We start from the raw sequence: 12500 nt of genomic DNA on the forward strand, positions 1-12500 counted from the left end.
CTCGCATCATTTTCCAGTGGAATGGAGGCACTCTTGGGCTCAAACAACCTCATTTCTTTTTAAAAACCTGCATCCGTTTGCTTGCCTTTGCTCGCTCGCCTGCCTCAGCGCCAGTCTGAAAAGACCCCCCCACCCCCATCTTTTTCTCAGTCTCGATTTTAACATGTATAATTCTGTTCCGAGTGGCTGTTTCTCAGTACACCTTCACTCACGCAAACGCACACACACACACACTCGCACACACAGGCATGCTTACAATTTCATCTCCACGAAGGCCTCTCTAACAGGTGCATGTGCCTGTGAAAATGCTGCTCTCAGGACTGCCGTGTAGGAGGATGTTGGGCGACGTGTTTTACCCAAGCTGCTACGCTGGGGTGTGTTTGTATGAGAGTGTGTTGGGGGAAGGGGTGGCCTGTGGTTTTTATTGGAAAGCTGTGTTCTGCTTTTTCAGGAACATGTCACTGGAAAGGGACGTTCTGTGGTCTTATTTATTTATCCTCCACCTTGCCTGCCTTCTGCGGATGCACCTCCGAGGATGTAGGCCGCCCAGGCACAGGCAGAGGATACAGGTGAGGGGAGAGCACGGAGCAGAGGGGAGAGCACGGAGCAGAGGACAGCCTCGCCACTCCGGAGCTGCACAAGGAGTGATCGGTACCTGTTACAACCAAAGTGGGAACATTCAGTTTATATTGAGAAAAAAGGCAGGGGAGGAGAGTGTGTGAAATGGATGCAAACACACACACACACACACACACACACACACACACACACACACACACACACACACACACACACACACACACACACACACACACACACACACACACACACACACACACACACACACACACTCAGTGGTGTAGTGTGAATATGATAACAGAATTTGTAATCTTTTAGCTATGCTGTGTCCACCAAGGAACATTTTTGATTGACATTGTTTTCAACTTACCTCATGAGTTCCTGAAACTCTCATTGATTTAGCATGTGTTATTTGCCACTATGAAACACAGGACACTGTCTAATACGATGCACAAAACAAATCTGGAACTGAGGTACAGCATGCAATTTTCATCCAATACACTTTTTGTTGAATTCACCTAATTGCTCCTCACGGTCTTGTCCGTTCAGTATGTGTGCTCAGAAAAACGTATACACAGTTTGTATACAGTCCTTGTCTGTAAATGGGAAGCAAACAGTGGGTCAGACGGAGCCGTGAACAATTCCAGCCAATCAACACGTTGCTTTGAGACCAGGGAAGAGAGGGTTGTAATTTGATTGGCTGCTGAGCTCAAATAAAAACAGCCTCTTGCCAGAATTGCAAACTCTATCTACAGTTTGCAGTATATTTCACTGGCTGGCAAAAAAAAAAGTCCAGCAGTTTTAAAGGGAAACCTGGGGCCCTATTTGTAGATCTTGGGGGTCCAAACTTTTACTAAGGACAGTTAACTATCGAAATCAGTCCAGTATCGAAAATCAGTCCACTATCGAATTAGAATGCTAAAACCGGCAACAGCAAAAGTCTGTACATTGAAATCCTATGAGGCAAACTGTAGAAAAATGACTAAAGCACTCACTGAATGGGGGATCCCAAAGTGTCCCTTTAAGGTGTAGACTTAAGATCGGAAGTAGAGTGTCATCTTTTTTGTTGTTGCAACTACAGAACTACAGTACCTTCAGTGAACACATGTCAATAGCTTGGCCCAATATTAACTTGAAAACTAGTAGGGGGAGCAACATACAGTATAAGTAAAAAAAAAAACAAAATCAGTTACATCTGAATGACAAGTCATGATGGTTTTTCCCCCAATCCGGTGGCTAGTAACACGATAAATGTAAACTACTATGTCAGAGGATCTGAGTATTCCTAATGCTTTTGAAGTATTAAGTATTGGCTGCCTTTACACTTAAGGCCTCAATGTATAAATCAAATGTGTGTGTTTGTCTTTGGTGTAAATAAGAACATACCAGTCTTACTTGGGTGACTCAGTTCTGTTTGACTATATGTTCAGAATATGAACAGTTGTTATTATGTCATGCTAAAATAGCCTTTTACAGTACACGGGTAATTGGAAATGCTGAAGCTGGACAAACCTAATTGGTCTGATGTTCAGTTATTTCACAATGAAGTACCCTGCATAGGTATGCATATGTATCTGAGTTAAAAGACAGGTAAATACAGACATGTAGATAGAAACAGTGTTTTCCCCCCCTAGGGTTGGTATTTTATTCATTGGGACTTGATGCATCCAAGTTAAGGATCATACTGTTTTGGCACCTTTAGATTTCATTTCATCTTAAACAACATATGAGAAATCAAAAGAGATAAAGAAATGACTAAGGCTGTGTGAATAAAAAAACACATACATACATATACAAAGAAACAAATCAAAATAAAAAACAGTTGTTCTCATTGTTGATTGTTCGGTTTATCACCAAAAGCTCAAAATAATAATGATAAAAAAGGAAAACAAGAACAAGAGAAAGAAGATCCCCCAAAAAAAACATTAATATTTTAAACTTTTGCAACATCATTTTTTCCCCTATAGTTATCGTTATCCTTTCAAACGTAAGTTTGTCAAGAGCAGATTTGCTGTAATTTTATAGCATGCATTTAATTTCTGTAATTGTGAGTCACTTAGCTTCGTTTCTTGTAATAACTCGTACTTTATCTGTTGCTTGCTGTTTTTTTTTTTCAAATGTTTTTTTTTGTAAGGATTTATTTTGTGTTCTGCATTCTCCTCTTTTCCTCCCCCTCTCCTCCTTCCTTTTTCTTTTTTTTTGGCAGTCGGTGCTGGAGTCTCTGATCCGCGTGATCTCCGACCCCTCTTTCGGTGTGTCGGTGAAGGGGGTTCAACATATGCGTTTGCGCTCCCATGACAACCAAAAAACAACAAAAAAAGAAAGCGAACAGGGACAGAAAAAGACGAGAAGGTTCTTTTTAAAAGAATAGATTTTTTTTTGTTTTTGTTTTCTGGTCTCTTTCTCCATATATTCCTCTGAAGGATGATGGTCTCCTCTCTTCCCGGCTTGAACATCTCTGTAGTCTCTGTGAAGCTTCCTTCTTTTCCTCCTGCCATAGTTCATGGAAATGAGTCTTTTTTTCTCATAAAATATCACCCACAGCACTTAAATTGAAATTGTTGTTCCTTTTGTTGATTCTTTTGTTTTTGTTTTTGTATTTTTTGTTGATTTTTTGCTTCAGGAAAGTCTTGATTATTAACTTAATTTATTTATAAAATTAATACATATATATACTATATATAGTACCTTTGTAAGAGTATGCAGGTTGGGCTATTCATTATCGAATTCCCTACTGCACTGGTTCACAGTTTTTTATGCAAATAATAAATAAACTAATAAATATGTCAATGAATTAAAAGAGGCTAGTGTTTGGGCGGGAGGGAGGGATAGCTTGTCGCCCCGTCTTTATCTTTGTGTTGACCAAATTGAGATTTTTAAAAAGAGACAAAAAAAAAACTAAAATGGAAGAAATTTTCACAAGCTATCACCTCCCTGTTTAGAAGCTCCGCCCGCTCCACTCCCCCACCTCCCAGAATATCGTCCCTCCCACTCTCTCCCCCTCCCCCCCTCCCTCCCTTACCTAAAGCACCCAACATTCTGATTCTCGTATCACAACCCAGACAAAATGTCTTCATCTGTGGCAAATGGGGGGAAATCATGCATACATGTTATGACCTTTCAAAAAATATCTATTCAACATAAATCAGATTTCTGGGCCTATCCACTCCCCCTCTCTGTCCAGACCCTCCTCTCTCTCTTGTTCTCCTCCTCCCTCTTCTGTTCTCCCTCCCTCTCTCTTTTTCTGTGTCTGTCTCTTTCCCCGATGGTCAGGGTTGGGCCGGGCTCCCCCCTTCATACAGGCGTGGTGCGTCGGTTGGCGGCGTTGGCCGAGTCTTTCAGGTCCTTCTGGATGCAGTTGTGGACCTGCAGGAAGTTGTGGTCCCTCTCCGAGTTGTAGGTGGCCGTGGGCGTGCCATGCGAGCCCTTGAGGGTGTCTCCGCCACCTCCGCCGCCCCCTCCTCCTCCTCCTCCTCCTCCTCCTCCTCCTCCTCCGCTCCGGCTCAGCGTGTACATGGAGATCTCGGTGGAGGGCAGCGCCCCGAAGCCCTTGAGGCCCACGGGCGAGGTGTCGCGCGAGTGCGACGGGTCCGTGGAGCGGGAGGAGGAGCGCGAGCGGCGGCGGTAGCGGTAGCGATAGCTGGGGATGCGGGTGATGGCCGTGGCCTGGAGGTATTCGGCGGCGTGCGTTCCCACCCGCAGCTCCCGGTGCCGGTCGATAAACATGTGCACGGCCAGCACACCCACCATCTCGGCCATGATGAAGGAGAGCGCACCGAAGTAGAAGCTCCATCCGTACGAGTAGCTGTTCTTCTTGCTGTCGCTTTTAGAGGGGTCCCCCGCGTTGGCTGATATGTAAACGATGATGCCGATGATGTTGCTGAGGCCTGGTGATACAGTGACAATGACATGGTGAAGTGAGAACAAGCTAATTAATATATTGTAACTGTAATAATATATACTGTTAATATATTGTATTGTAACGGCCTATTACCTATACATTTTATTTTTTCAATACATTTTTAAGCACAGAGTTAAAATATAGCATGTTAGTACAAGTGTGTAGCATGTTAGCAGATGGCTTCCGCCTTTATGCTCTCAGTTAAACTGGGAAATATAATGCCACCTCTTTATTTGTTTGTCTTGACAGTCTACACAAAAGCTTCATCAACCTGAATGATCCATTTATCTCAGTGGGACATGGATGTAACTTTGATTTTTTTAGTTTCTTTGCTCTACTCCATTGCAAGTGGCACTTGTACAACAGTGAGCTGGTGGGTTATGATTAGTAATTTGTATCAATATGTAGGCTCACTAACATAAACAGTACACAGCATGAAAATTCTTGATTAATGAATTACTTAAGTCTATTGTGACTAAGGGTACGCAGTATATAGTATGCCTAACATTTAATTCAGGAATTCTAAACAGGCTGAAGTTTTAAAACTTATGTCCACTGTGAGGTCCTTCTCTCAAATTGCTGTGCCACTCATGATGATTCATTTGCACCAAATAACACACTAAACACTTTTCAGCTTAAGCAGCGAAGTGTTCTTTGGAGGATTTGGACTTTTAAGTCAAGGACGGGGGGATTGGCGGGAGGTGATACGAAGGGGATGAGTTAGCTAAATGTTTCCCTGTCCTCCCTCACTGAAATCCACACCATTCTTTTCCAGACAGTGGCGGACGTTGCGGCTAGCAGAGAAGAATGGATCTGGCGCGGGCGCGGATAGTCAGACCCGGATCCGCTCAACAGTCAGCAGCTCCCAGGGTTTGTACCCCCAACCCCCCCCCCCTCAGCCGAGAGGCGCTACTGAAAAGTCGTCTGTGACAGTGTAAAGCCATGATGATGGATCATTGGGAAAGTGTGTCAGGGACAACATATTTTTAGAGTTTAATCCCCAATGGGTTTCTCTTAGCCTAGCAACAGGATCAGAAGAGAAAAAAAAGGGAAAAAAAGAACTGAGAGTCTTTCTGTAGTGACTGTCTTTCTGAGGCGTGTCAAGCTGTCATCCTGCTTTGGTACTGTACACTGATTCTACAGTAGTCAGACTCCTAGCTTGTGTTAATGTTGCATAATCTGAGTACCTCGGTGCAGTGTATCCATTAGCATTCGTAGCCATGCGATGGCATACACATTACCTGTTTAATTGATATGCCACTTTGGTTACCTGTTGTAACCTGTATGGTTATGTTCGATAACCACCGTATCTCTTTCAGCATCTCTCTTTTTTTTTCTTTCACTCTGGCTCCCCCCCCCACCCCCCTCTCTGTCACTCTCTCCTGTGGTCTCTTCTCACCTGAGGACACGAAGAGGATGCCGGAGGTGAGGATGATGTTGTGGCGGGCCTTGTAGAACTCACTTGCAGCTATACACAGCCCCGCCATGAAGAGCAAGATGACGCTAAGGATGGGGAAGATGCTGGACGCTCGCACCGCACCTGAGGATGGGGAGACAGGAAATAGGACAGAGAGAAATAGAGAGAGAGAGAGAGAGAAAGAGAGAGGAAGGGAGGAGGGAAGGGAAAGAAAGCGCAATTACACGCAGTGGTTTTAGCATCTGCTCCCCTCGCTCACAGCACAGTGCAATCAACACTTTGTCAGCAGTGTAAATGTCTTCAGCAACACCATGTAATCTCTCTGTGTGTATGTTCCCATGTGTGTGTACGTGTCTCTGTGTGTTTCTCTCTCCCTCTCCCTCTCTCTCTCTCTCTGTTTCTGTTTGTGTGTGTGTGTGTGTGTGTGTGTGTGTGTGTGTGTTCTCTCAGTGAGACTGCTCTAGTGGGGCCTTTCTTTCACATACTTTAACCACTCAGATTCTGGGTCACATATGCCTTCTACACCTTTTTTGTAAGATCTGGCAAATTAATAAGTTTGAAGAAAGTGTATTTTTAATGAGTTAGTATTCAAGTATGCCATGGATATGTTTATTATCTCTGTAGACAGACCCATCTGAATCCTGCTGAATTCATTGAATCTACATGGCACTATATGAAAAAGGCTACAAAGAATTGTAATACTTGGCTATGCACTTTTTGCACCCCCACCTTTCATTATGGCCTTTTTTGTTTAAAGTTGGTTCATTTTCAAAGAGACAATGAGAGGAGAATTGAACATTCATGTAATGCTCTTACTTATGCAGATGTAATGTAATATTTCCATTGTCTAATAAATAAAGAATGTAAAAAATAAATAAAAAAAAGTTGGTCAATTTTCATAAATAGGAGCATCACCGAATCATCTGAACCTGCCCCTTGACTCTAGATCGTTAACTCAATGTCCTGGAGTGCTATGGGTCTAGTTGGTTGGTTGAGAGAGATATGGAGCAAAGTTTACTTCATGTGTTTAAAGCAGCATTAAGAAGCTTTTTGACAAAAACTAGCTCACTAACTATCTTAAAGAAACCTGGCAAACACCACAAACCTCCCAATTGGCACTGACAGAATCTAGCCAACATGCTAACTGCTAACATGCGATGCTTTTGGTGGTTGGCAATGCTGTGCTGTGAAAGTATTCTTACATTTTCACAGGGAATTCTGGCCTGGAACACATACCCATATCAGGCATATACTGGATGGCCACTGGGAATAACAGGTGTGTCCTTCACATGACCATTTCATATCAAAATTAATTTGACGATGAAACCAAAACTAGTTGCTTATAAAAATGTACCTCAAAAAGTGGCAAATTGTTGCAAAGGTTTGCTTCAGTTGACTGCACCTCAGTTGAGGTCACCCTGTCCTTCCTTCCCTGACTCACCAGGGCTAGACTGGGACAAAAGACCAGCCCACCACAGGTGATCACAGCATCACCTTTTAAGCCGCCCTTGAATTATGTCACAGGATAGGCTACCCAGAGTTCCATATACCCAAACCACAAAGCGTTGCAGTGAGAACAATGCAAGCATGCATTTTTAATAGTCTCAATGAGGTAATTGTATGAAGACATTAGGTGAGAGATAATTAAGTATTAACATAGTATAAACAAGTCCAGAATGATTGGATTACATTGGATGCAGAAAGCATCTTCATCAAGAAACTGCATTATTTCAATAATACTACAGGGGTAATGAGCACGTTGTTATGGGAGGTCTGATCCAGTGTCAATTTGCATGAGCAAACTAATCAAAGCTTAGCATGGGGCAGTGTGATTTGTTTGTCTGGGATCTTGAACTCTTGAGGTTAAATATTGTTTAATGACTGTCATGGTAATCACATCATTTCCCACAGACACAATTTTAGGTCTTAAACAAAAAAGTGCCACCCCCCCCCCAAAAAAAGTACACTTTACAAAGCATCAACAACTGCTACCAATTTGTTATGTTAATGGTTATCAATATAATTGTGGTGTGATAACGTTCTTCTTAATATGACAATATATTAGAGAAGATATTGTTAGCTCATTGAAACACTGACAGCCAACTAATTGCTTGCTGACATGCTACGTTGTACTCTAACCTATTAACCTTTGTTTTGATGTGAAGGCTACCCCACTAGCGCTATTTGGCTCAACATTATCAAGGGAGGCTTAATGGGATGCTGAACTTGAAAGTAGCCTAATCTAAAATCACTACTGCTCTTTGATTCTGTGTTCATCACCTTGCTCATGACACACTCCTGACACCTGCTAAGCCATCTGAGCGTCTGCTGAGCCATTGTGCATCACCTTCTTCCTTGGTGCCCTTTGACCTCATCTTCCTGTCCTAGCCCCGCACTTCCTCTACCTCATCGCGGGGCACAACAGTATGAGCGATGGTGCAGCTGCCTCCGAAGGTCCTGGAACAAACTGGACATTTGGCAACAGAGTCTGTCTTGTTTTGTCCTTGTTTCTTAGCACCTCGCTTGCACTTCGCTTATCCATTTTGTCACTCTATTTTTTTCGACACTGAGCCAAAGATGTCTAATGGTTGAGACTAAGGCACAAAAGTCGGGTGGCTTGTTAGATGTGACTGGAACAGCCTGTGTCAGTTAAGAGGCAACCAATGAGGCACTCTGTCTACTTTATGGTCCAGTCAAAAATTCAATGAATTCAAAAAAATAAAATTATAGTCTGATTCTGTTGGCCCTAATCTATCAGTCTCGCATGCATGTTTTTTTATGCCCGCTCACTATCTCACTATCTGTTTAACATGCACACACACACACACACACACACACACACACACACACACACACACACACACACACACACACACACACACACACACACACACACACACACACACACACACACACACACACACACATATTCTCTCTCTCTCACACACACACACACACACACACACACACACACACACACACACATATTCTCTCTCTCTCACACACACACACACACACACACACACACACACACACACACACACACACACACACACACACACTCAGACTTTCATCAGGCTGCTGCTTAAATTTTCACTACTTTCACCTCATCTCCATCATACTGCGGACTCAGCAGCCCCCACCTCAGCCACTTGCACTCCCCACCCACTTCTCTCTCTCTCTCTCTCTCTCTCTCTTTAAACCCCATCTCACTCTCTCTCTCTACTCATCTCTTTTTTGCTCTACCCATCTTGCTCTCTCTTTCTCTACCTTTCTCTATCTTGCAACCAATATCTCTCTCTCTCTCTCTCTGTCTCCACCCATCTTTCTTTTTCTACCTCTCTACCCATCTCTCTCTCTCTCTCTCTCAGAAGTGCTGCTGATGAAGCAGAGCTTGCGGTGCTGTGTGAACTCTGCCAGGGGGGGGGGGGGCTGTGGCTTCTGAGGCCCCTCTGCGTGATACCACACAGGCACAGACTGTAAGCACAGGACAGCAGCCCCGGGTGAGCGTGAAAAACAAGACGGTGTAAGACAGTGGCGTAAGACAGCCGAACGCATTCTACCTTTTTATAGTTTTGCTTATTGAGAATGCGTCTCTCTGCCCGCCAAGGTGCTCCACTGGATGCTTGGATGGTTCTACCGATCATCCCCAAAAAATGATGTTATCCCTGACAAAAGCTGAATCCATATCCGTGTTATATCGGGGCCAGAGTCATCTGCTATCTGGGACAAAATCTTGGCCTCGGATGCTTTGTCCGCGGAGGTTGTTCCTTTGCGCACCGTCACGTCACATTTCCAAGGTTGTCCCTGAGGTGTCTTTGCAGGTAGAGTGCGTAGAGAAAGATTGTTGGTTAATCAACGCAGGCTGCCTTCACAGTAAAGCTGTACATACAGCACCATCCAGGCACACTGTTGTGCTTCATCTTTCTCAAACATGGCTGAATCAGCTTCACCTGGTTATTATTCAGGTGTTGTTCACATACATTTAAAGTTAGAATTAAAAAAAAATCCAACACATCCAGTGAGATACTTAATTTAAACCATTATCTAGAAAAGAAACACCTAAAACTATCTTTTAAAAATTACTGACTCGACACTCGACTCGAAACTACTTGCAAAGCAGACAAAGGTAGATAAAAACTCGGAGGTGGCGATAGGTGATCGATTGCTCCTCTTAAGAGAAGTGGGGTAGAATGCACACAGTAAAGCAGGTCTCGTGAATCACTGATCCGTCCGCCCTATACATTTACCCTCCCTCGTCATGTGGCAGACGCTTCATCAAAAAGGACTTACAGCACGGTACCATGAAACCATTCATCTCATTACCACTTGTTCCCTCATGACCTTGGCATAGCGACTGAGCCCCTTAAGATAAATATAGCCTATATATATATATATATATATATATGTAGTCTCTAAGTGGTGCAGGAGTTAATACAGTGGAACGCAACACATGTGATCATTGAAGGAGCCAAGAGAGTGTGTGATTCAGGAGGTCACCTATCTGCCCAGTCACACAAATTAGGCCTATTAGATGACAGGCCCGGTCATATTTATGAATGCTATTTTCATTTTCTCCTCTTCTCCGCCTTCCTGTGTTCCAGGCCGTCTCTGGCAGGTTCTGTCCTAAAACATGTCATCTCATGCAGCGTTCCCGATTTCTACCTCTCTCGACTCCTTCTTCCTGTCTTGTCTCGCGTGTCCTTTTCTTCCACTTGTTTCCGTATCTGCTCCTGTGTCAGTCAGGAGCAATTTTAGATTTGGGAGGAAATAAAATACCCTCTCTCTTTTCTCTACTCCCCCCTTTTCTCTATCCCCCCTTTTCCTCTCTCCTTCCGTCTCCTTCTTTTTGTCTATTTTCCCTCATCTGCTGGGTGTTGAGTTGCAGGTGTTGGTCCATGATTAAATATTTAGGCACGCGCTGCTTGGTGACCCTGCCTCTGTCCCTGCCCCTACTCCCCTCCAGCCCCACCACCACCCTCCCATAGGAGGCCGGGGTCCTTCACACCACCAGTCACACAACATTACCTGTGAGAGAGCCACTGCCCCCCCTCCTCTCTCAGCAAGTCCCCCTCACCCAGCACCACCCGCCCGCCCCCTTCAATCCATCCACCCTTCCCTCTTTCCAAAGGAAAAGTGAGAGAGATAAAAAGCGGACGGAGGTATCGACTGTGGACTCGAGCAGAGGGCTCTGAACCGCAAAGGCTCAAGGTGACAGCGATGTTCCCGGAGGCCTCCCCGGGGACGACGCGCTGCCGGTCTGAGCTCTTCTCTCCGAGGACGGACAAAGAGAGAGAGGACAGGGGCATTCGGGCCTTTGAGAGCCTGCGTGCATGCTGCTGCAAACGTTGTTGTTGGGTTCTTTTTTTTTTTTATTCCTTGTGATTTCTTCAAGTGCCCCTCTGGGTCCTTTTGTGTTGCTCGAAGTACCTACATCACTTTTGAAGTGGGAGACCTACAACCTGTGCTGCCATGTGTAAACCGCAGCCAAACTGAAACGCTCCTTTCAGTGTGCGCAGTGTCCAAGCAGTTTCTCTACCTGTGTTGCGATGATGGCGTATTGTTATTATAACTGATTTATTAGCACTCTAAATTTGTAAAGTTTATTACAGCTGGCATGCAATTCGGTTTTTACTATGCGCATTCCTTATTAAAACTACAATGAAGGCCTTGTGAGCGCACTCCCCCAATAAGTTGGACGTTTGTAGCACACACACTTGACAGTGGCGTGGGTGAGACGCATGGATGTGCGCTTGTGCATTCATATGTGCTAAAGCGCTGCACGCTCAGTCGCCATGGTGCGGTGACCTTCACAACGACCTCCCAGCAGAAGCGCAGCTCCGACTGGGTAAGAGCAGGCCAAGAACCCCCCCCCCCCCCCCAACACCCCTCCTGGGCTTCTCTGCGCACTAGCCTCCTCCTCATAGGGGAGAGAGAGAGAGAAAGAGAGAGTGAGAGAGAGAGAGGATGAGAGAAAGAAAGGGAGAGAGAGAGATACCCTGAGGGACCCCTCTGCGTTCCGCACTCAGAGAGGCTACTTTTGCAGTGTGGCCAAGCACTGTGCTGCCTTAATGTATGTATGAGATTCTGAGATAGCGCCTAAAGAGAACTCTGCCAGTTGGCTGGATTCCAGGAAGAAGGCATGTGTGTGTTTTTTATTTATTTTGTATTTATCTATCTATCTACCAGGAGCCTACTGTTTTACTGGCTTGGTTTCAAAGTCATGGAAGAGAGTATTTTTGTAGGGGCTTAGGAGTTGGGTGTGCAGTGCTCAACCGACTAGGATTGACTGGGTCGGATATGGATACGAGCACACCTCTCCCCCTCCAGTGATGCCTGCATCACACACACACACACACACAATATGCAGTGAAGGAGGCAGTGTGAGAATGTAACCCCATGAGGGGTGCTCTTCAGCCTGCCTCCACGCCCTCCTCTGAGCCCCTGCTGAGCTGCTGTGGGCACCAGGCACCCGACTCACCTCTGTCCAAAATGTCACCCCCACCCTGGAGAGTGTTTGTATGGACAGTGACGGAGGACACAGACATCTGGGAGTGGACCCTGATCCTTCATCCCTGCTGAACAGGCCCAGAAGAAGCCTGC

At 44.9% G+C, this 12500-nt stretch overlaps 1 protein-coding gene across 1 annotated transcript in view; it reads right to left on the reverse strand.

The window, feature by feature from the left end:
- Positions 1-3873: 3873 nt before the first annotated feature.
- Positions 3874-12500, reverse strand: part of cacng2a (calcium channel, voltage-dependent, gamma subunit 2a) — a gene marked incomplete at both ends in the record, with an annotated part of 54718 nt that continues 46091 nt past the window's right edge. The window contains 2 exons of the mRNA XM_080856907.1: positions 3874-4466; positions 5880-6020. Coding sequence (XP_080713033.1) covers positions 3874-4466; positions 5880-6020 — 734 coding nt within the window. The remainder of the gene's footprint in view (positions 4467-5879; positions 6021-12500) is intronic.

The sequence above is a fragment of the Sprattus sprattus genome, assembly GCF_963457725.1.
Source record: "Sprattus sprattus genome assembly, chromosome: 18".
In the NCBI taxonomy this organism is placed as follows: Eukaryota; Metazoa; Chordata; class Actinopteri; order Clupeiformes; family Clupeidae; genus Sprattus; species Sprattus sprattus.